Genomic DNA, 24,939 nt, shown 5'->3' with positions numbered 1-24,939 from the left:
ATGATTCTTGGTGGTTTGGCAGTTATGTAATGATATAGTTTGGTCGTTGTGTAATGATGTAATTATCCTCCATTTTGTGGTCTGGCGTAGTCATCCCCCATTCTGTGATCTGATGTGAGCAGCCAATCAGTTGAAAAGGGAGTTTCCTTGTGGGTGTGGCCTGCATCCAATATATAAGGATGTTCTGGCAAAGCTCCCACACTCTCCATTCTGCAACAGAATGGTCACCCTCTGACCTCCAGCTCTTGGGAGGTGAGCCAGCAGCCTTCTACCTGACCTGCCGATTTGGATTTGAAAGCCCCTGCAACCACGTGAGTCAGGAGAAGTCTCCAGCTTGACACCTGACCCACAGATTTGAGACTTGCCAAACTCCACAACTGTGTGAGCCATTTCTTTGAGAATAAATCTCTTCATATGTATTTATATATATATATGCTTGACTAGTTTTATTTCTCTATAGAACCCAGCCTAAGACACCTGGTAAAATAGATAACTGTATGCCCTTTGCAGAGGGATGTTACATAAAAACAGAAGTAAGGATTTTCCCTCTGCCATTTCAAAATAAAAGTGCATTTAACTCGATCAAACTGACAGCAAGAGTTTTTAATTTTTAAAATATAGCTGGAAAAATTCTTTTTGTAGCTAAGGTGACCAGCTGGATAGAGTGCAAAGAGCGAACCATCAGGCATAAAATACGAACCCTTCCCTGTCCAGCTTACATAATCAACTGTATCACGAAAACATGGGGCCCTGGTTTACTTCTCAAAGGGGCTTTCTCAGTCTACTCATGCAGGAATCCTTTGTTCTAGGAGGCTCACCCTCCTGTAGGAGATGGTAGAATTTGCAACTCTCCAATTCCAGTTCTTTTTGCTGTCAGTGTCTATACCCATGGTGATCTGTGCCCTGGAAGTGTCAGGACACTGCAGCCGGGAATCGAGATGGGAGACTCACACTTGCTGCTCTAGTTGTTGTCAGCTGCCACTGAGTCGATTCCGGCTCGTGGGAACCTCATGTGCAGAGTTCAACTGCCCCATAGGGTTTTTAAGGCCGTAACCTTTCGGAAGCAGGTTGCCAGGCCTTACTTAAAGGCGCCTCTGGGTAGGTTTGAACTGCCAGCCTTTCGGTTAGCAGTCCAGTACTTAACCATCTGTGCCACCCAGGGGCTCCTGTCACAACACCAAGGCAGTGATAAAGAGCACCACCATTTACCAAGCAGATACAACGAATGGGCACTCTGCTAGCGTAGTCAAGAGCCCTATGAAATGGCTATTCTTACTGCCCCCATTATAGAGACTAGGGCGCTGAGGCCGGAGGGGTTAAAGAAAGAGCCCAAGACCATGGAATTACTAATGGCAGCTGCGCTCAGAGCCCGGAGTTCTGTCTGCCCCCATGTTCTCACCCACTGGACCGTGCTGATAACATGCAGAAAGCAGGCTGGAAACTACAGTATAAAACAACAACGATAACAGCAAGTAACCATAAGCCACAGAAGAGCGATCACCTGTAACACACCGTCTGCAGCCTAGCTTTGCTTGCCCGTAAGTGAGTTTTATTCAGATATTGCAGAGATGGACCCTGAGCCTGGTGACCACATTTCAGCCCTAGGATTTCTATCCAGAGGGCACAGCAGGAGAAAAAGTGTCCCGCTCTGGCCTTAGCACCTCGCCAGACCCCCTACCTACATGACTCTCCTTTACCTCAGGGTAGGAGGGTCCTGCTGTTGTTGTGTGCCATTGAGTGGTTTTGACTCACAGCCACCTCATGCAAAAGAGCAGGACTGCCCCATAGGGTTTCCTAGGCTGTAATCTTTACAGAAGCAGATCACCAGGTCTTTTCTCCCACAGAGACGCTGGGTGGGTATGAACCGCCAACCTTTTGGTTAGCTTAACCATTGCTCCACCAGGGCTCCTTGGGAGAATCCTAACACACCGCACGTAATCTCTTCTCCAAAGAACCAATTCTAATAACACAATCACAAAACCATCGGGAGAGGTGTTCCAGGCTGGGTACGTGACTCACTAGTCAAAGCAGGAGAAACGTGCTGGAGGCGGAGGCACCTTTAACTGGCTTCACTCTTGTCGGCAGGCGTGCTCTTGAAGGGACACCACTGATGAGGAGCTGGGCTCTTCAGTGCTGGCTGCTGTGAGCGCTCCCTTAGCAAAGTTTCCCACACCTCTGCTTCCTTCCTGCCCCCACCAGTGAGGGAGTTCCCTCAGCTTCCCTCCCTGGTCCAGGACTTTCGGATGGGAGGAGGACTCATCTGTGTCACTTCCTATCCCAACAGTGAGCTGCGGCCAAGTGGCCCTGCCAGTTTTCTCCTCGTGGGCCTGAGCACCCAGCTCTGAGCGCCCCAGGCGCACTGCTCATCCACTGCTCTCCCTGATCCCACCAGGAGGCCTCACCTGGACGCAAAGCAATTCCTGTGAGCAGGGCTCGGAAGCTGCCTTACTTTCTGCATTCACACTATGGTGATGACAACGGTACCCAGTCCGCAGAGGTGCTGTCAGGATCACACGAGTTCATAACACAGCTTGTGAAGCGCCAGCCAGCACGGCGCTTGGCGCCTATCAGTCAGTCAGTGGCCGCCGAGTCGACTCCCATTCGTGACGGCCCCGTCATGTGTGTCAGAGCAGAACTGGGCTCCACAGGGGATTCCATGGCTGATTTTGGGAATTCAGTGGCTGATTTTTTTGAAGTAGGTCACCAGGCCTTTCTTCTGAGGTGCAGAAGAAATTGCTTTTTGGTTAGCAGCTGAGCGCATTAGCTGTTTGCAAAACCCAGGAACTCCACCTGGTACTTCATAAGCACTATGTATGTTTGCTGTTACTGCCATTAGTATTGTTGCTATTTTACTGAGCAATGCAGGAAGCCCCAGGAAATGCAGGCTGCCCGCTAACTACGCGGACAGTAAACACTGCTTTCCAACAAGCCAAACGTTACGTAGCAGAGAATTTTAAAGTTAAGGTAGTTCACCATAAGGAGACAAGGCATGAAAGCAAAACAAGCAGCGACAGGCCCGGCTGACTTGGAACCATGACAGGGGGTTTTAGATATGTGACCACTCTGGTGAGTCAGGAATACCACCGTGGGGTTCTAAAGCCTTATAACGCAATCACTCCTCCAAAGCCAAAAAGCTGAGTCAGGGGAGAGAGAATGAAAACAGGTATGAACCAGTGTCAGCTGTTAAGAGTTGTATAATGCGAACTGATGTAACAAAATGTTGATTACTAATTGGGAAAACAAAGCCTCTAAACAGAGATGGTGCTGATACTTACCAAAGGCACACTCCACACGCACACACACACACACACATGCAGGCACACGCACTGTGAGCCCAGCATCAAGGTCCTTTCTCCGTCCCCTGCCTCACAAAGACACACACACAGCACATGGCTTAAGTGGGTGTCTGGAACAACTTACGCGACGCTAAGTACTTCTCAGTAGCATTTCAAAGAAAAAGCACCTGTACCTCCGTACACCATGGACTGCTAAAAGGATGAACAAGTCTGTCACGGAGGAAGTACAACCAGAATGCTCCTTAAAAGCAAGGATGGCGAGACAATGTCTCACATACTTTGGACATGTTATCAGGAGGTATCAGTCCCTGGAGAAGGACATCACGTTTAGTAAAGGGTCAGTGAAAAAAGGAAGACCCTCAACAAGATGGGTTGACACAGTGGCTACAACAATGGGCTCAAGCATAACAACAACTGTGAGGACGGTGCAGGACTCAGCAGCGTTTCCTTCTGTTGTACACAGGGTCGCCATGAGTCAGAACCAACAACAACGACCTCTAGTCCAGTAACTTTTACATCAATAACTGATGTAAAAACAATTTGTTGGTAAACCACCATTCCTGTCACCATTGGCGACTTTAAAAACTGAAGACTGGCTCAGCCACCTGGACCAGCACCGGTCAGGCCTGGGAGGCACAGCGAGGGGAGGTGGTTCAACCCATGGTCTGCAGCCCTGTGGGGCGTGAGCACATTCAGGAACAGGGGGGCAAATGTCCAGTGCTTTCCTTCTCAAGTAGGGTCCTTAGCTCTTCACAACTGACAAACTCAAACACGTACAATTTCTAACAAATTCACATCTAATAAATATAGCAAGTGCTATGCAGAGTGAAGCAATGCAATAGGCTCCCTCTGCTCTTCCGTTCTACCTGTGTCTCAGAGTGCTGAACATTTCAGTCTTCTCACGAAATAAATACTATTTACTAAACTGTGCTTAAGCAAAGAAATCCCTGGGAAAAATAAGTGCCTCTCTGTTCTTCAACTCGCTTGTAAATCTCTTCTCTAACTCCACATCCTTGTGCACATGGCCTCCAACTCACAATGCCATTTTTGGGAAACTTTCAGTGGAAATAGAAGCAATTCTCAAGGACTCTGTATACGGAGGCTGCGAGGAGCCCTAGTGGCACAGTGGTTACGTGCTCGGCTGCGAGTCGAAAGGTCGGCAGTTCGAACCCAAAGCCGCGGCAGTCTGCCTCCGTAAAATGACAGCCTTGGGAACCCAATGGGGGAGTTCCACTCTGTCCTGCAGGGCGGCTACGAGTCGGAGCTGACTCCACGGCGCTGGGTTTATTTGGTTTGTTTATAGTTCACCTTACGGGCAAAAGAACGTTGCTCGGCCTGAATATCAAACACTTCTACTTTTATATTATATTTATCATTCCCTCAGAAACTATCATTTGTGCGGCACAGAATACAGACTGTGTTATTTCTCAAAGAACAAAAGACATCCTCTCTGCCCACGGAGCCGTAGGAAAGGCACAGTCAGGCCCACGGAGCCACAGGAAAGCGCGGTTGGGGCAGAAACGAAAGCCCGGCCGACACACTGGGCAGATGGGGAGAGAGAGCCCAGACAGAGCCGAGGCGAGGAAGAAACAAGGCGCGGATGAGCACTCACGACAGCTCTCTGGAGACTCCTAGGGTTCAGGAAAACCTACAAAAGGTATAAAGAAAAAGAGCAAAAAGGAGAAAGGGATGGTGAAGGTACGTGGCTCAAAAAGCAAATAAGAGCTCTGAGTGTGGGGAGATGTGGGTTGAAGAGTCTGTCTCACCTGACTTAATTTTTCATAAATGCAGCATGTGAAATAGAAGCAACTGGGAAGCACGAACAATTACAGCGTAAAGAATAAAATCGTAAATATTCTAGTGATCGTACCAACGTGTCTGATTTTAAAAAGCTGTTCAGTTTAAACTCCAGAAAAGCCTTGGAGCTGTAGGGAGTCGTGAGTTCTCAAGCATACTTCCCCGTTGCCGCCGAGTCGATTCCAAGTCCTGGTGACCCCACGTGCGTCAGAGCAGAACTGTGCTCCACGGGGTTTTCAGTGGCTGATTTTTCAGAAGTAGACCACCAGGCCTGTCTTCTGAGGTACCTCTGGGTGGGCCTGCACCTCCAGCCTTCCAGTTAGCAGCGGAGCACGTTTCCCATGTGCACCAGCCTGGACTCTTCTTGAGAGCCCTACAGTTCTTACGTCAGACTGGCAAACGCACAGTCTAATACAGCCGCTACTACAGCAGAAAGAGGCCACCAGTGAAGAACTCTGGTTTCATTCCACCACCCGCCAGTGGATACTCTCAAGGGAGAACAAACTGACATGGAAAAAAGGGTAACGTCCCTTAGTGACTTAAGACGCTACGTTAGAACTTTTAGATGAAGGCCAAACAAGTCAAAGAAAAATTATTCAAGGTGACTGTATCTTTCTTCTTCTTCTTTATGGTTGTAAAAATATATATAATATTTGCCAGTGCAACACTTTTCACGTGTGCAATTTGGCGACACCAACTGCTTTAATCATGTCGTACAACCTTCGCCGACGTCAGACGCCAAGTCCTCCATCACCTTTACAGGCACTCAAGCTTCCTGAACAACAACTCTCCCTGTCCCCTCCCTCCCGCCCATGATAACCACTAATGAACGCTGGCCTCTTACACATCAAGGTTACCACAGCTTCAGGCTCATTTCAGTAACAGTCCTTACTGTGTAGAAATTTTTTCTTTGTAAAATATGCTTAAGTCCCTGCTCCAATTCTGTCTAATTCTCCTTAAAGCCTTTCTCCGTCAGAAGGGCCACGGGGAAGCATCCTCACTGCACCGCACCTTTATACATTTAACGTTGTGACTACAATGCTCACTGCCTCAGAGTCCTGGCATAAATAATCTGACCTCTGCCCCTTCTCTTTTTAGGTACTATTTCATCACCCTTTAATCATCTTTCTGTTTCTCTCTTAACCCTAAATTCTCCTTGTCTTCTTCAACTTGCAGAGCTAAAAGGAGACGAGTTACCTTTACAACCAGACCCCTGGTGGCAAAGTTTTTAAGAGCTCAGGCTGCTAACCAAAAGGTCAGCAGTTCGAATCCACCAGCTGTTCCTTGTAAACCCTATGGGGCAGTTCTACTCTGTCCTATAAGGTCGCTGTGAGTCAGAATCAACTGATAGTACACAACAACGACATCTTTACAACCTAACTTAGAGACGGGCCTATTTTTTAACAGAAAACACAGAGCATACAAGTTGGATTGTCCCATAAAAATCTGGATTTGAAGGAAAAGACCTCTCACTTGAGGGAGACACCAAAGAAAATCCAAGCATGCTGTTATCTGTAGCAGATGAAGAATAAGACAAAAGGAACAAGAATGTAGAACGGGTCTCGAATATCTAAGTTCAGTTTCTTCCACTTCCAGGTTACGTTCATCTATACATAATTAGAAATTTCGAGCTGGAAGCCGGGAGGTTGCTAAGTAGCTAAAGAAAGATGTTTTTACCCCTTCCCCACTTTAAAAATCGCTCCACAATGATGACAGCAACAAGGTAAAGATAGTAAAAGCCCCATGTTTGAGAATAAGGGCATTTCAGAAACCCCACATCCCCGAATACGAATACAGAAGGTAGAAACCTGATCAGGCGACTGGCGTTTTCAGAGGCACAGGTATCAGGTTTTTTTTTATTCTGTTTCGTTTTGTGGGGTAAGTAGGTAGGGAAGGATTTTAAAATAGTGGAATTGTTGGGATGTCTTGATAAGGAAGTGTTACTCCCCTGGGGAGTAACCAGTCCAGATGGCAACAGAAGCCACAGGGCTCCAAGAGGGGCTTGAAATTATCTCACAAGGTTTGATCATGTGGAAAGCTGAATGAGAGGTGTCTCATAAAGCTGGTGGAGGTATCTGGGAAGACTCAGATGTTCAAAGAAAACCAAGCAAATAAAAAAATAAGGCATTTACTAACTCAAGGAAAAACAAAAATCTGTTACAAAAAAAAATGCAATACCTGGCTTCAAACCAAAACCCAAAACCATTGCCGTTGAGTTGATTCTGACTCATAGCAGTGAACAATACATATTTATACTGAATAGAAAGAACCGGGCTGAGACTAAAGAAAGTATTAATTCTAATTGTTTTGGAAGCATTGTGGCAAGGACGATGGAGTATAAATGAGCACAAGCCCTATTATGGACTGAATGGTATCCCTCAAAAGATGTGCTGAAGTCCTAAACCCCAGTACTCGCAAATGTGACCTTGTTTGGAAACAGGGTCTTTGAAGATGTTGTCAGCATGCTGCCATACTGGAGCAGCGCATCCTAATCCAATCACAGTGGTGCTCTTATAAAAGAGGACAGACATAGAGACAGTGACAGAAGAAGGATGGCCAGGTGAAAACCACAAGCGCAAGAACACCTGGGGCTGCCGAAAGCTGGAGATAAGACCTACAAGAGACTTTGAAGGGAGCTTGGCTTAGCCAACACATCGATTTGAGATTCTAGCTTCCAGAACCATGAAAGAGTACCTTTCTGTTCTCACGTGAACGCTCTATGAATTTCTGCTGTGGTATTTTTGTTACAGCAGGCCCGTAAGCTAATACAAGTTCTTATCTCCCATCACCAGCAACACCACCATCCTCCTTGCTAACATTTACTAAGTACTTGCTGTTTTATATCTTTATGGTGTGTACTTGTAATAACTAGTAATTTAGCACAGATATTTAGTAGCAAGTTAGTACAAATGAAAGGTCTACTGACTAATGAACCCAGAGACAAAAATGTGTGAATATTATTTACATACATAAAGGTAAATACCAGAAGACACTGCTAAAATCTTTCAATGTGATTGTCTCTGCCAGTATAACAAGCCCGGGATGAGGGGAGCGGTGGAAGCTCAGAAAGAGAAGGGACCGCCGGGGTTGGTTTTTTCTGATGTTGTTGTTTTGAATGACTATTATAGGCCTCTTAGCTCTAATTTCTAAAGTATGTTCACATAATATTTTAATAAAAATGAAAATTAGTTTGAAGATAATCCAGTTTACCACCCTTGTTTTAAAGTGAGGAGGCTGAGGCAGAGTTCACCTGTCCTGCCCACTGTCATACGCTACATGATAAGCGAAGACTCCACTACAACCTAGGCTTCCAGACTTCTCTAGTCCAGGGCCCTCTACTCTCCTTCCCGCTGCCTCTTGGCCTTTCTGTGCTCCAGGCTGCTCACCTATAAAACAGGAACAGTAGCTATCTGGCCTACCTGACTTAAAATTACTTTCACCTTAAGACGAGGCCACAGATGTAACAGCATTTTAGAAAAGCATAAAATGCTATAAGAATGATTAACTCAGCAGAAAGCTGTCTTTGCGCATGTGTGGGGGGGGAGGGTCCTTGTTTTTTTTAATGGCCCTAAGAAATTATGTTTAAATGTATTAATGAAACAGCAACAAATTGCTGCTGTTGTTAGGTGCCATCGAGTAGGCTCCAACCCATAGTGACCCCGTGGACTACAGAGGGAAACGCTGCCCAGTCCTGCACCAACTTCGTGATCACTGGTATGTGCGGTGCAATATATTACCTTTGTGTGGACTTTCTAGCCATGGTCTTGTATCTCCCACTGAGGTGAAGGGCGGGACTGTGTGATTTGGTAATTGTGGCCTACCAAGGGGATTGGTCAGTTTTGCCTTAAAAGAGAGCCAATTCCAGAGTGGAGAGGAGGATCCTACTACCACCAAGGATGAACAGTCAGGAGCAAAGAGTGCATCCTTTGGACCTGGGATCCCTGTGCTGAGAAGCTCCTGGAAGCAGAGAGACAGAAAGAGAGAGAGAGCAAGCCGTGTAACCCTGAAGATGGTGAGAAGTGGTGGCTGGAGAGACACAGCAGCAGAGATGGTTTCCCAGCCCACAGAGAGAGAAAGTTGAGTGCCTTTGGGCAGAGGCCTAGGGCCAGGAAGAGGCACGCCTGGAAGACAGCTGGAAAGAGGCTGTCCTGAAGGAAGAACTGTACCCTTGAGTGGTTCTGAGCCTAAACTGTAACCTGTTACTTGCCTAGTAAACCCCCTAATTATCAGTATTGTCTGTAAGTTCTGTGTGGCTACTGCAATGAATTATCGATCCCAGCAGAGAGTGCTGTCAGGACGGCTGGTGTCAGAGTTGGTAAAGGTGGCAGAGAAAGGAGGCATATCTGACCTCCACCTCATAGGAATCAGCCTAGGGCCGCTGATCTTGGTTCTCCTTCCCCCTTGTGAGGTTAGAGGAGGTCAGACACTGCCCCCATGCCATTTTTACAGTTTGGTTGAGTCCATTGTAGTTATTGTGTCAACTTACCTTATTGAAGGTTCCCCTCACTTTCGCATGCATACGAGGCAACTGAAAAGATCGGGGCTTGGGTCAGACACACCTGAGTCATTAGTGGTATCTTTGCTTCTTAAAACTTGAGGATTTTTGCGGCAGATCTGTCCAGTGAGGCAACGAATAACCAAAACCAAACCTGTTGCCATTGAGTCAATTCCAACTCATAGTCACCCTACAGGACAGAGGGTTTCCAAGCAGTGACTGGTGGATTCAAACTGCCAACCTCTTGGTGAGCAACCAAGTTCTTAACCACTATGCAACCAGGGCTCTGAAGCAATGAATAGGATGGGATAATTTTTCAAATGACTCTAAGAAAACTGTGAAAAGTAATCGTCTCCAACACTTACACTCCAACAATTTGGTGGAAGGAATGACCCCAAATCACTTCAGACTAAGGAGGCACTAGGCCTCGATTCTCTCCCAGGAGTCAGCAGGCTGCCACGAAACCAAGTCACCAATGAAGGCTCCCAGACTGAGAAAAGAGGACTGCTTCTCAGGGGAGAAAAGGTCCCCCTGAATGCCCTGAAGTCCGCCTGTGGAGTCCTTTCAGCAAGGAGGCGAGATCCCGCTCAATTTCAGGAAATCTGTGATAGCCGTCAGGAGCAAGGCCTCGTCAGGCAAAGGTTATGAAATTCTCCTTCTTCATGTCGCTGTTGAGAACGGGGGAATAAAGAAGGGATGATGATGGCTCAGATGGGAAAGTGGACATGAAGGGAAATTCAAAACATAACAACCGACCTAGGCCCCCATCAGCATCCTCCACCACCACCTGTGTACACAGAGGGCTAATCTAAATGCCAGGAGCCCTGGTGGCACAATGCTTAAGCACTCAGGGCTAACCAAAAGGCTAGCGTTTTTTTTGGGAGTGGGGGAGGTAGGCAAAGGATACCAGTGGCTCCACAGGAAAAAGGCCTGGAGATCAGCTCCAGAAAAGATTACGGCACAGGAAGCCCCATGCAGTAGTTCTATTCTGTCCTATAGGGTCACTATGAGTTAGAATCATCCTGACAGCACACGACACCAACCTAACCCAAAGTGTAATGACCCCTTGACTGAGCACAGGTGTTTAGAGATGCCGACTGTGTCAGTGTGGGGTTAACGAGCTGTGGTCAGTAAACCTCCAAGGCCAGAAGCCACACCTTAACTACAGCACAGTTACAGCTTACGGAGCATTCCCTCCATACTAAACACACGTTATTTCTAATGCATCACCGGTGGACCCTGCCATGGGTACTGTCCTCATTTCACAGCCCTGTGCACTGGAGCTTACAGAGTTTAATTTACCTAAGATAACACACCAGGTAGCAATTGAGCTCACACGCTCTCCGCTAGGCCTATCTTAACTAAGGTACCTTCAAGCAGAGACACACATAAAACAAGGTTCCATATTGATCAGTCGATGGAAATGTTGTGACCAGAGGCTCGCGGAAACCTAACTCTGTACTTCCCCTAGGACTGGTGGTTCAGTACTCGCTAATTCCGTGTTTGCAGCAGCTCTAGAGAGCGTAACCAGAGAGACTAAGGAGAAACAACGGTGCCTACTACGTGCCAGGCACTGAGCCAGACGATGGGAAAAGACAGCCTAAGACAGGCACTGCTGCGCTGTGCTCACCACGTCCACCTGCCGTAATGCACCTTCACTGTCTCAACGCAAACACTACGCGCTGCGCACGAATGAAGGGAAGCTGCTGAAGCATCTCGTATGGCAATACCACAGCTGAGCACATAAAAACCACATGCCAGGCAGCAAAGAATTCACTGTCCCAAGTCTTATCCTATTTCTTAATATCATCTGCCCTTTTTAAAAGGCCAAACACCAGAACATCAAGGAGCACCACTAACTTCCAGTCATTCAACCAATATCCTCTGAGCACCTACAAAGTATCAGACGCCATAGACAAAGTGCTAGTAAGATAGAGCTCTAGTTTTCGGGAAACTCGTAATCTGGTGAGGATGAAGTCTTAAGGATCAGAGAATCCAAACGGCCTTCACTGGGAAGCCGCTTTTGACAGCTGTTTAAGATTTTCTCAAACGTGGTACAAGGAAATATTACCGCTTTTCCTTGTTATAAATTTCTCCTATAAAAAGCACAGAATAGGCTCTTGGCCTTTCTACTGTGCTGGAATATATTTCATCAAAATTAGTTCACTACCACCCCTCAAAATAAGAAATTCACTCTAACCTCCCGCCATGGCGTTCAAAAACATCAGAGCTCCCTAACCCATGGTGTGGCTAAGGCTGCTCCTCAATGCGGAACAAGGTGGCATGAGGATTGTCCTTTAAGATGAGGCTCTTGCCGCGCCACAAAAATGCTAATAATGGTGATGACCACGGTAATGACAATGAGGGTTATAGTAATTGTAGCTACAATATACCAAGCCTAACGCTAGGCAGTTTGTGCATGATACACTTTAACCCTTACATCAGCCCTACAAGTACATTAATCCCCACTTTACAGATGAGGAAACCGAGGCTTAAAGAGCTTAAGGCTTTGCCCAAGACACAAAGCTAGGGAGTTGTAGAGCCACATCTGTCTGCAGTCAAGCCTCAAAGCCCGAGGACTGTACGATGCCATTCCTTGCCTGGCCCTCCACACACGCACCAGTCACGTGCAGTGGGCAGGAACCACCGTGCCATTTCAAATCTCCAGACCTTTAAGTGTTACTGCCCTCCGTTATAATCTTCATCCAGCCGAGTCCTACCGGGCTTTCAGAACAAGAACTGATGAACTCATTTAGACTTACCTTGGAAGGCAACTTCTAACCTGCCTGAAGCAGACTGAATAACCCCTTGCTGCCGAGTCGATTCCTACTCACGGCGACCCTATAGGACAGAGTAGAACTGCCCCCAAAATTCACATCCACCTAGAACGTGGCCTCATTTGGAAATAAGGTCATTGCAGATGTAGCTAAGATGCAGTCATACCAGATTAGCCACGATCCATCCATCAGCTTGTCATACTGTGGTAGCTTGAGTTTTGCTATGATGCTGGAAGCCATGCCACAGATATTTCGCATACCAGCAGGGTCAACTACTGGTCACATGCGGACATGGTCAGGGGAGCTTTCAGACTAAGGCAGAGTAAGAAGAGAGGGCTGGTCATCTACTTCCAAAAATTAGCCAATGAAAACCTTATGGATCACAATGGAGCATTGTCCAACTTGTTTACTTTGGACACATCATCATGAGGGATCAATAGCTGGAGAAGGACATCAAGTTTAGTGAAGCAGAGGGCCAACGAGGCCATGGGGGACCCTCAGAGAGATGGCCTGGCAAAAAAAGCCAAAAAAGATGGACTCGAGCTTGCCAACGGCCATGAAATTGACGCAGGGCTTGGAACATTTCGTTCTGTGGTATACAAGCTTGCACTAGCTTGATGAAAGCTAACACCACCACCACCAATGCTGGATTAGGGTGGGCCCTAAACTCCATGACAGGTGTCCTTATAAAAGAAGAGAGGACAGGAACACATCGGGAATGAATGAGGCTACATGACAACAGATGCAGAGACTGGTGAGATGTAGCCACAAGCCAAGGGACATTAAAGAATGCCAGCAATTACTGGAAGCCAGGAAGAGGCAATGAAAAATTCTTCCCTAGACACTTCAGAGGGAGCATGGCCCTACCAACACCTTGATTTCAAATTTCTAGCCTCCAAAATTGTCAGAGAATAAATTTCTGTTCTTTCAAGCCACCAAGTTTGTGGTATTTTGTATGGCAACCCTAGGGAACGAATACAATGCCCGTTCCCAAAGCAAGGTCTGAGCCTCCTCCCTGGCACTGCGCAGCCCTTGGCATGGACCTCCTGTCTCCCAGCACTCGTCCCACCGTGCCATTACATCATGAGCTGCTCAAGGCCACACATCATTTCATGTTCACTACGGAGCTCCAGAGCCCAGCACAGCGCTCAATCATAGCATGCACCAAATCAATTGTGTTGGCTGAACAAATGAATGAGGGAAGAGAACTAAAGCTAAGGGATTATACCATTCTGGACAGAAAACCTGGGTTCATCTGTTACCATAATGGCATCTCACCATGTGTCTGTCAATTTGTCGTACTGGGTGGCTTGCAAGATGCTATGGTCCTGGAAGCTTTGCCACCAGTATTTCGCATACCAACAGGGTTGCCCATGGTAAACGAGTTTCAGTGGTGCTACCAGACTAAGACAGATGAGAAGGTAGAACCTGGCGGTCTATTTACGAAAACTTCGCCAGTGAAAACCTTATGAATAGCAGCAGAACACTGTCTGATATAGCGCCAGAAGATGAACCCCTCAGGTTGGAAGGCACTCAAAATACAACTGGGAAAGAGCTGCCTCCTCAAAGTAGAGTCAACCTCAATGCTGTGGATGGAGTAAAGCTCTCTGAACCTTCATTTGCTGATGTGGCACCACCCAAAATGAGATGAAACAGCTGCAAACATCCACTAATAATCGGAAAGTGCAATGTACGAAGTATGAATCTAGGAAAATGGGAAATCATCAAAAATGAAACGGAATGCTTGAAGACAGATATCCTAGGCATTAGTGAGGTAAAACGGACTGGTATTACATTTGGAACCAGATAATCATATGGTCTACCATGCCGGAAATGGCAAGCTGAAGAGGCGCTGCATCACATCATTGTCAAAAAGAACATTTCAAGGTCTGTCCTGACGTACAACGCTGTCAGTGGCAGGACAATATCCATGCACCTACAAGGAAGACCAATTACTATGGCTATTATTCAAATTTACACACCAACCACTAAGGCCAAAGATGAAGAAACTGAAGATTTCACCAACTTCCAGAGTCCGAGATTGATCAAACAGGCAAGCAAGATGCACTGATAATTACTGGTCATTGGAATGTAAAAGTTGGAAACGAAGAAGGATCAGTAATTGGAAAATATGTTGTTGGTGACAGAAACAACGCTGGAGATCACATAACAGAATTTTGTAAGACCAATGACCTATTCATTGGAAATACTCTTTTTCAACAACACAAACAGCAACTATACACCTGGACCTCATGAGATGGAATACACAGGAAACGAATCACTACATCTGTGGAAAGAGACAATGGCAAAAATCAGTACCATCTGTCAAAACAAGGCCAGTGGCCAAACGTGGAACAGGTCATTAATTGCTCATATGCAAGCTCAAGATGAAACTGAAGAAAATCAAAACAAGTCCACAAGAGCCAAAGTATAACCTTGAGTATACCCCACCTGAATTTAGAGACCCTCTCAATAAGACAGTTGAAGCACTGAACACTAATGACCTAAGACCAGACCTCTTGTAGGAGGACATTGTACATGAAGAAAGCAAAAGTCATTAAAAAGACAGGAAAGAAAAGACCAAAATGGATGCCAGAAGAGACTCGGAAACTTGTTCTTGAACACAGAGTAGCTAAAGCAAATGGAAGAAATGCTGAAGTAAAAGAGCTTAACAGAAGATTTCAAACAGCAGCTTAAGAAGACAAAGTATTATACAATGGCATGTGCAAAGATCTGAAGCTATAAAACCAAAAGGGAAGAGCACACTCAGCATTTCTCAAGCTGAAAGAACTAAAGAAAAAATTCAACCCTCAAGTTACAATATTGAAGGATTCTATGGGCAAAAAATTGAATGACACAGGAAGCATTAAAGAAGATGGAAGGAATACACAGTCACTGTACCAACTGGGTACCAAAAAGAACTGGCTGACGTTTGACCACTGCTGGAGGTAGCATATGAACAAGAACCAATGGTACTGAAGGAAGAAATTCAAGCCACACTGAATGCACCGGAGAAAAACAAGGCTCTAGGAATTACGGAATACCAACTGAGACATTTCAACAAATGGACACGATGCCAGAACCGCTCAATCATCTGTGTCAAGAAATTTGGCCAACCGACTAGAAGAAATCCATATTTGTACCCATTCCAAAGAAAGGTGATCCAACAGAATCAGAAATTATTGAACAGTATCATTAATGTCACACGGAAGTAAAACTTTGCTGATGATCATTCAGAGCAGTTGTGGTAGTGCACTGACAGGGAACTGCCAGAAATCCAAGCCAACACGGAACCAGGGACATCACTGCTGATGTCAGATGGATCTTGGCTGAAAGCGGAGAATACCAGAAAGATGTTTATCTGTGTTCTATTGACTATGCAAAAGCATTTGTCTGTGTGGATCATAACCAATAATGGATAACACTGAATGGGAACTCCCATGGGAATTCCAGAACACTTAATTGTGCTCATGAGAAACCTGTACATATACCAAGAGGCAGTCATTCGAACAGAACAAAGGGGGTACTGTGTGGTTTAAAGTCAGGAAAGGTGTGGGTCAGGGTTGTATCCTTTCATCATACTTATTCATTCTGTATGCTGAGCAAATAATACGAGAAGCTGGACTTTATGAAGAAGAACGGGGCATCAGGATTGGAGGAAGACTCATTAACCATCTGTGTTATGCAAATGACACAATCTTTCTTGCTAAAAGTAAAGAGGACTTGAAGCACTTACTAATGAAGATCAAAGACCACAGCCTTCAGAATGGATTACACCTCAACATAAAGAAAACAAAAATCCTCACAACTGGACCAATAAGCAACATCATGATAAACGGAGAAAAGATTGAAGTTGTCAAGGATTTCATTTTACTTGGATCCACAATCAACAGCCATGGAAGCAGCAGTCAAGAAATCAAAAGACGCATTGCATTGGGCAAATCTGCTGCAAAGGACCTCTTCAAAGTGTTGAAGAGCAAACATGTCACCCTGAACACTAAGGTGCGCCTGACCCAAGTGATGGTATTTTCAATCACCTCATATACATACATTTTTTTTCATATACTTGCGAAAGCTACACAATGAATAAGAAAGACCAAAGAAAAACTGATGCCTTTGAATTATGGTGTTGGCAAAGAATATTGAATATACCGTGGACTGCCAGAAGACCAAACAAATCTGTCTTGAAAGAAGTACGGCCAGAATGCTCCTTAGAAGTGAGGATGGCGAGACTTTGTCTCACATACTTTGGACATGGTATCAGGAGGGACCAGTCCCTGGAGAAGGACATCACGCTTGGTGAAGTAGAGGATCAGTGATAGAGAGGAAAACCCTCAACAAGATGGACCGACACAGAGGCTGGAACTACTGGCTCAAGCATAACAATTGTGAGGATGGTGCGGGACCCAGCAGTGTATGGCTCTGTTGTACACAGGGCCACTATGAGTTGGAACCAACTCAACGACACCTAACAACAACAACAACAGCATCGTTTCCCATTTTGTATTTATAAATGAAAATAACACAAAGATGTCAGATGTCAGTTATATTTATGGTACTTTAAGAAACACGGCTTGCTTAATATGGCATAACCTCATAGCCAGAGGCATAGACAAGATTTACTTTTTAAAAACATTTTCCTTAGTAGGTTTTAAAAAATCTATGATTTCATTATAGTTAATTACGTAGGTCTGGGGTTGGCCTGGAAAATCTCTCAAAGCAAGCCTCATTTTATAGGTTCTGTCCATGCGGCAACGTGATGTCAGTTCCTGGACAGAACTGCTATGGGAGAGCTCCATGGTGGCCACACCCTGCCAACGCTGCCTGCTGGAGAATGCCCACCTTTCTTCACCAGCCTTGATAAAGCACAACTGCACTTATGTCTAGGCTTATAATGAAAACTTCAGAACATGACAGAGTCGGTTTAGAAGGAGACTAAGAACCTAAGTTAGGGATACAAGGAGGATTTCCCCAATATCCTGGTTCATCTGAGGAGCCTGCCAGAGCAAACATCCACCTTTTCCATGTTTGGTTTTTCTCTTATATTAAAACAACAACAAAAAAAATTATTTATCACAAGAGATCTTAGTCTAAAAATCCAGCGGTTGATACTCAACAAATACAGCATTTACAATTACAGCTAGACTGCCTGGTTTATTCATAAATACTGCTGTGTTTCTTCAACTTGCAGACCACCCGTCGTAATTTCAAATGGAGGATTTTGTTTTGCTATCCCATACTCTGGAGCCCTGATGGCGTGGTGGTTAAGAGCTCAGGCTGCTAACTGAAACGTCAGCACTTCGAATCCACTAGCCCCTCCTTGGAGACCCTATGTGGCAGTTCTACTCTGTCCTGTAGGGTCACTATGAGTTGGAATCAACTCAATGGCAGTGGATTTTAATGAGTTATCCCATACTCTGCTTATTTCCATTGTGGGATAAGACCTTATAAAATATGTGGTATTAATTCATTTAATGAATTGAGCATTTATTAAAATAACCTGTTAAATATGGAATACCAGGCTGAAAATTTTGGAGAATACAAAAATGAGTAAACCTCATTCCCTTTCCCAATAAAGCAGAAGCAAGACTTGTCTAGAAACCCTGGTGGCCTAGTGGTTAAGAACTACAGCTGCTAACCAAAAGGTCGGCGGTTCGAACCCATCAGGCGCTCCTTGGAAACTCTATGGGGCAGTTCTACCCAGTCCTATAGGGTCACTATGAGTCGGATCAACTCAGTGGCAATGGGTTGGGTTTGGTTTTTTAAGATCTGTCTATAACCATGTCACTGTAACAGACGGAACGGTGCAAGGGCCACAAGAGAGTCAACCTGAGCCTTTGGCATTGCAGACTCCAAATCTGTAAATTCAACCCCAAAGGTCTACAAAATAACAAGTTACAAATCTGCCGAGATACATGTAACACTAAATTTTAATAGCAGAATTTATTTAAACAGCTCTATAAATTATTTAAGGAGCCCTGGTGGCACAGTTGTTGAGAGCTTGGCTGCTAACCGAAAGGTCGGCAGTTTGGCCCCACCAGCTGCTCTGCGGGAGAGAGATGTGGCAGTCTGCTCTGTAAAGATTACAGCCTCGGAAACCCCGAGTGCAGTTCTCCTCTGTCCTATGGGGTCACTTGAGTCAGAATCGACTTGAGAGCACATAACAAGTTATCTGGAGGCTCTGGATGGTGCAAATGGTTAACATGCTCAGTTGCCAATGGAAAAGTTGGAGGTTTGTGCCAGCCCAGTATGCCTCAGAAGAAAGGCCTGGCAAGGTACATTTAAAAAATCAGCCACTGAAATCCCTACAGGACACAGTTCTGACAAACAATGGGTCCTCATGGACAGAGAGGACTTGATGACAACTGGTTCTGGTTTATAAATTACTTAAGTCTTGTGTGACCCTAAAGAGGGTCAGTGAAAAGTTCCAGATACACATTGTTGAATTTTATGGGTGAAATAAAGTGTAAAAATGGTATTTCCAAAGGTGTCCCTTATGCCCTGAGTCTGGCAATAGACAATCTGCTGGTAGGAGCTGCTGATGGAAGACAGAGCCACACCACCTAGAGGCAGGACGTGAGGAAGGGGTTTGAGGAAGAGGGAGCAAGGTCTCTATGCCTCGGATTCCAACAGGCAGCGGTTACTGTTGTTGTTTGGGAGGAGGGATGATTGTTTCAGGTGTGCTCATTCTAAGTCGGAAAAGAGTAGGCTGTGTCTGGGGATCAGAAGAAGCAAATCTGGGCTCACTGCAGGGCAGAGCAGTCACAGGTGCTAGAAAGCCAGAAGCAACTGCCCACGAGGCTCTGATGGAGAACAGCAAGTGAGGCCACGGTCAAAGTCCGTGAGTGAATGCCTGAAAGAAGTGGTCAGAGATGGAATTGCAGAGTCCAAGTACTTGCGGGTGGAAGGGTTCCCGGAGACGAAAAAGAAGTGAATCAGGCAACCAATAGAGAGTCATCATATTCCAATGAATTGATTTGAAAATGGCAGAGAAGATAAACAAGAAATTTATCCTTCATACCCCATCTTAAGATTAAAATTAAATTTTACGAGTAATCGCTCCGAGGCATAGTTGGACCAGTGAAGATGGCATAAGCAAATATTTATCATGCACCCAGTTCTGTGGCTCGTCCACCTTAGGCCCACTTTATACACAACAGCTTCACACACAAGGTCCCATCTATATAATTAAGAGCCCTTCCAGTGGCTCCAGAGGAGAAAGACCTGGCAATCTGCTTCCATAAAGATTACAGCCAAGAAAACCCTATGGGGCAGTTCAAATCCGTCACATGGGGTCCCTATGAGTCGAAAGTGACTTGATAACACCCAACAACAACAGCCTCCTAAATTGCAAGAAGTAAGATTTCTGTTCTTGTGGTATTTCTGTTGCAGCAGCACTAGGTAACTAAGAATTTAAAGAAAGAATGGTGTCGCGAGACATTTCTAAGCCTAAGGGTCACCACCACACTACTGCATGCAGGGGTGGGGGGTGGGAGGGAGATTCTGCACCTTGACAAGATCCAAGGAGAAGAACCAGCAAAGTATAATTAGCAATGCTGACCATGTGTCATCTTCACCACAAGTGAACTTAAGGGAAAGAGATGCCTGAGAGCTCGGGATTCCTGCTATCTGACTCATGGAACTAAACAAGTCTTGGAGATTACTTAATAGATCTGCACCAAGGAGCAACTAACTCTCTGAGAACTGGGACCCGCAGTAGTGGTCAGATGTATTTTCTCTTCTCTTAGCCTCATCTCAGAAAGGGATGGAGACACACCGAGTAGCCAATGAGGTAAACTATCTAAAGACATTAGAACAGCTAAGAGCTTGGGTTCTGCAGGAAGACACTCCTGCGTTTGAATATCAAGTTTGAGACACTCCACAGGTTATGGAAGGAGTAAGTGAGATAACAGGTGTAAAGCAGTTATCAGAGTACCTGGCACAAATACTTAACAGATTATCATGATAGCTACGACAATCAGGGGGAAGGTGGCAAAAATCAATGCTCAAGAAATGAAAAGGCGACCTGAAAGGCAATTCTAAGAACAAAAATCCATTTAATACCCTCCAGAAAAAAATAACACTAAGGCAAGAAGTAAGAATTGAATGATCAAAACATCTGCAGGAATCCAAAGGAGTTTAATTAATGTATCATTAATCCACTCCAAGAGAAAATATATTTGGATAAATCTGAAATTATCAAATAAAGCCGGGGTAGGAAAAAGGCTTTTGAAATAGTATTGAAGGTAATTTTCATGTACTTTTCACACCCACAGATAAACAACACCTCATATTTCTTTTCTAAACATAAGAATAAAACTCCTGGCATTCGTGTTCCTGAGCTTATAAAGTACTCAGTAATTTTCCATTTCAGTTTTGCACTCACAGATTTAGAAACGTACTTCTGTTTTTAACAAAAATATTTATGCTCTCAAGTATTTATTGCTTCTGCATAACTAGATCCCAGTGAAGAGATGAGAAAGGTATCCCAGAGGAAATGCAGAATAAGGGCAGGCAAAGTGTTCTAGAGCCGAAGGTCAAATCATGGAACACACTTCGTAACAGGATAGGGTCGAGACAGAGGGAGGCGCAGCCCAGCCCTGCCAAGGGAGCTCGGCCCAGTGCTGCCCAGGGGAGCTCGGCCCAGTGCTGCCCAGGGGAGCTCGGCCCAGTGCTACCAGGGGAGCTCGGCCCAGCGCTGCCCAGGGGAGCTCGGCCCAGCGCTGCCCAGGGGAGCTCGGCCCAGTGCTAACAGGGGAGCTCGGCCCAGTGCTGCCCAGGGGAGCTCAGCCCAGTGCTGCCCAGGGGAGCTCGGCCCAGTGCTGCCCAGGGGAGCTCGGCCCAGTGCTACCAGGGGAGCTCGGCCCAGCGCTGCCCAGGGGAGCTCGGCCCAGCGCTGCCCAGGGGAGCTCGGCCCAGTGCTAACAGGGGAGCTCGGCCCAGTGCTGCCCAGGGGAGCTCGGCCCAGTGCTGCCCAGGGGAGCTCGGCCCAGTGCTAACAGGGGAGCTCGGCCCAGCGCTGCCCAGGGGAGCTCGGCCCAGTGCTGCCCAGGGGAGCCCGGCCCAGTGCTACCAGGGGAGCTCGGCCCAGCGCTGCCCAGGGGAGCTCGGCCCAGCGCTGCCCAGGGGAGCTCGGCCCAGTGCTAACAGGGGAGCTCGGCCCAGTGCTGCCCAGGGGAGCTCGGCCCAGTGCTGCCCAGGGGAGCTCGGCCCAGTGCTACCAGGGGAGCTCAGCCCAGCGCTGCCCAGGGGAGCTCGGCCCAGCGCTGCCCAGGGGAGCTCGGCCCAGCCCTGCCAAGGGAGCTCAGCCCAGTGCTACCAGGGGAGCTCGGCCCAGTGCTGCCCAGGGGAGCTCGGCCCAGTGCTGCCCAGGGGAGCTCGGCCCAGTGCTAACAGGGGAGCTCGGCCCAGTGCTGCCCAGGGGAGCTCAGCCCAGTGCTGCCCAGGGGAGCTCGGCCCAGTGCTGCCCAGGGGAGCTCGGCCCAGTGCTACCAGGGGAGCTCGGCCCAGCGCTGCCCAGGGGAGCTCGGCCCAGCGCTGCCCAGGGGAGCTCGGCCCAGTGCTAACAGGGGAGCTCGGCCCAGCGCTGCCCAGGGGAGCTCGGCCCAGTGCTGCCCAGGGGAGCTCGGCCCAGTGCTAACAGGGGAGCTCGGCCCAGCGCTGCCCAGGGGAGCTCGGCCCAGTGCTGCCCAGGGGAGCTCGGCCCAGTGCTACCAGGGGAGCTCGGCCCAGCGCTGCCCAGGGGAGCTCGGCCCAGCGCTGCCCAGGGGAGCTCGGCCCAGTGCTAACAGGGGAGCTCGGCCCAGTGCTGCCCAGGGGAGCTCGGCCCAGTGCTGCCCAGGGGAGCTCGGCCCAGTGCTACCAGGGGAGCTCGGCCCAGCGCTGCCCAGGGGAGCTCGGCCCAGTGCTGCCCAGGGGAGCTCGGCCCAGTGCTACCAGGGGAGCTCGGCCCAGCGCTGCCCAGGGGAGCTCGGCCCAGCGCTGCCCAGGGGAGCTCGGCCCAGTGCTAACAGGGGAGCTCGGCCCAGCGCTGCCCAGGGGAGCTCGGCCCAGTGCTGCCCAGGGGAGCTCGGCCCAGTGCTAACAGGGGAGCTCGGCCCAGCGCTGCCCAGGGGAGCTCGGCCCAGTGCTGCCCAGGGGAGCTCGGCCCAGTGCTACCAGGGGAGCTCGGCCCAGCGCTGCCCAGGGGAGCTCGGCCCAGCCCTGCCAAGGGAGCTCAGCCCAGTGCTACCAGGGGAGCTCGGCCCAGTGCTGCCCAGGGGAGCTCGGCCCAGTGCTAACAGGGGAGCTCGGCCCAGTGCTGCCCAGGGGAGCTCGGCCCAGTGCTGCCCAGGGGAGCTCGGCCCAGTGCTAACAGGGGAGCTCGGCCCAGTGCTGCCCAGGGGAGCTCGGCCCAGTGCTGCCCAGGGGAGCTCGGCCCAGTGCTACCAGGGGAGCTCGGCCCAGTGCTGCCCAGGGGAGCTCGGCCCAGTGCTGCCCAGGGGAGCTCGGCCCAGTGCTAACAGGGGAGCTCGGCCCAGCGCTGCCCAGGGGAGCTCGGCCCAGTGCTGCCCAGGGGAGCTCGGCCCAGTGCTAACAGGGGAGCTCGGCCCAGCGCTGCCCAGGGGAGCTCGGCCCAGTGCTGCCCAGGGGAGCTCGGCCCAGTGCTACCAGGGGAGCTCGGCCCAGCGCTGCCCAGGGGAGCTCGGCCCAGCGCTGCCCAGGGGAGCTCGGCCCAGTGCTAACAGGGGAGCTCGGCCCAGTGCTGCCCAGGGGAGCTCGGCCCAGCGCTGCCCAGGGGAGCTCGGCCCAGTGCTACCAGGGGAGCTCGGCCCAGCGCTGCCCAGGGGAGCTCGGCCCAGTGCTGCCCAGGGGAGCTCGGCCCAGTGCTACCAGGGGAGCTCGGCCCAGCGCTGCCCAGGGGAGCTCGGCCCAGCCCTGCCAAGGGAGCTCAGCCCAGTGCTACCAGGGGAGCTCGGCCCAGTGCTGCCCAGGGGAGCTCGGCCCAGTGCTAACAGGGGAGCTCGGCCCAGTGCTGCCCAGGGGAGCTCGGCCCAGTGCTGCCCAGGGGAGCTCGGCCCAGTGCTAACAGGGGAGCTCGGCCCAGTGCTGCCCAGGGGAGCTCGGCCCAGTGCTAACAGGGGAGCTCAGCCCAGTGCTGCCCAGGGGAGCTCGGCCCAGCGCTGCCCAGGGGAGCTCGGCCCAGCGCTGCCCAGGGGAGCTCGGCCCAGTGCTAACAGGGGAGCTCGGCCCAGTGGTAACAGGGGAGCTCGGCCCAGTGCTGCCCAGGGGAGCTCGGCCCAGTGCTAACAGGGGAGCTCGGCCCAGTGCTGCCCAGGGGAGCTCGGCCCAGTGCTAACAGGGGAGCTCGGCCCAGTGCTGCCCAGGGGAGCTCGGCCCAGTGCTGCCCAGGGGAGCTCGGCCCAGTGCTAACAGGGGAGCTCGGCCCAGTGCTGCCCAGGGGAGCTCGGCCCAGTGCTGCCCAGGGGAGCTCGGCCCAGTGCTGCCCAGGGGAGCTCGGCCCAGTGCTGCCCAGGGGAGCTCGGCCCAGTGCTGCCCAGGGGAGCTCGGACCAGTGCTAACAGGGGAGCTCGGCCCAGTGCTGCCCAGGGGAGCTCGGCCCAGTGCTAACAGGGGAGCTCGGCCCAGTGCTGCCCAGGGGAGCTCAGCCCAGTGCTGCCCAGGGGAGCTCGGCCCAGTGCTACCAGGGGAGCTCGGCCCAGTGGTAACAGGGGAGCTCGGCCCAGTGCTGCCCAGGGGAGCTCAGCCCAGTGCTGCAAGGCCAGGAATGCTAAGGGCACTGACCGCATACCCTCCACCAACTCACAGAAAACCCTGCCCAGTTCCCATAACTTCAAATAGCTTAGCTGATTACTTGTTTTCTGTTTGTCTCTTTTTTTAAGCAATGCCTTTATTTTCAGATGAAATATTACAAGTGAATGCAGAACGCATCTGAGAATGTTTGCATATTCTCGCTCTTCACCCCCATCTCCTGAGTCCTGGGACATCCCCTATAAGCCCTAAAGTGACTAGAGGACACTACTGAAAAGTCTCGAAAGAAATGACAACTAGAGAAAGATCTGAGAAGTCCTGAGGAGTAATGTAGCTTGGACATGTGAAATTCCATCATTCAGCTTTTAACTTGGGCTATATTATACAGAACTACTTTGGTAAATCATAAGAATCCTATTTAAAAAAAAATACCACCTTTCATTATTAAACTACAGGGGGAAAGGAATAATAAAATTGAATCAATCGATCTAGTCTGGTTTAAATGTAAGTAAACAATATTCTAAATTGCTATAAGAAAATTTATCATGAAAACGTAAATTAAATATGCATAAGATGTCATTTTCATCTATCAAAAATGGGAAAAAATTTAAAAAGTCGATTGTTTTCAGCACTGACAAGGATATGGAGGCTATTTACTGGAAGATAAAGAGTTAAAACACGTTTAAAGGGAAATCTGGCATTCTCTGTCAAAATTTGCAACATCTTTAACCCAGTAATTCCACATCTAAGAATCCATTCTCTAAGATTCTACGTGCATCTGTGTAAAAGGATGTTCATCACAGCGTTATTTACGGTAGAGAAA

At 48.6% G+C, this 24,939-nt stretch overlaps 2 protein-coding genes across 2 annotated transcripts in view; one reads left to right on the top strand and one right to left on the bottom strand.

Annotated features, from left to right (window-relative positions):
- Nucleotides 1-24,939, bottom strand: part of PTPN14 (protein tyrosine phosphatase non-receptor type 14) — a 228,198-nt gene that overhangs the window by 152,123 nt on the left and 51,136 nt on the right. The gene's annotated exons all lie outside the window — the stretch shown is intronic.
- LOC135228668 (collagen alpha-1(I) chain-like) lies at nt 20,131-23,654 on the top strand. The gene is made up of 3 exons (XM_064276958.1): nt 20,131-20,157; nt 21,121-21,726; nt 21,777-23,654. Exons 1-3 carry the CDS (start codon nt 20,131-20,133, stop codon nt 23,652-23,654), a joined length of 2,511 nt encoding a protein of 836 aa, XP_064133028.1.

The sequence above is a fragment of the Loxodonta africana genome, chromosome 25, assembly GCF_030014295.1.
Source record: "Loxodonta africana isolate mLoxAfr1 chromosome 25, mLoxAfr1.hap2, whole genome shotgun sequence".
Classification (NCBI taxonomy): Eukaryota; Metazoa; Chordata; class Mammalia; order Proboscidea; family Elephantidae; genus Loxodonta; species Loxodonta africana.
The sequence above is the reverse complement of the archived record's forward strand: the minus strand, read 5'-3'. Positions and strand labels throughout refer to the sequence as shown.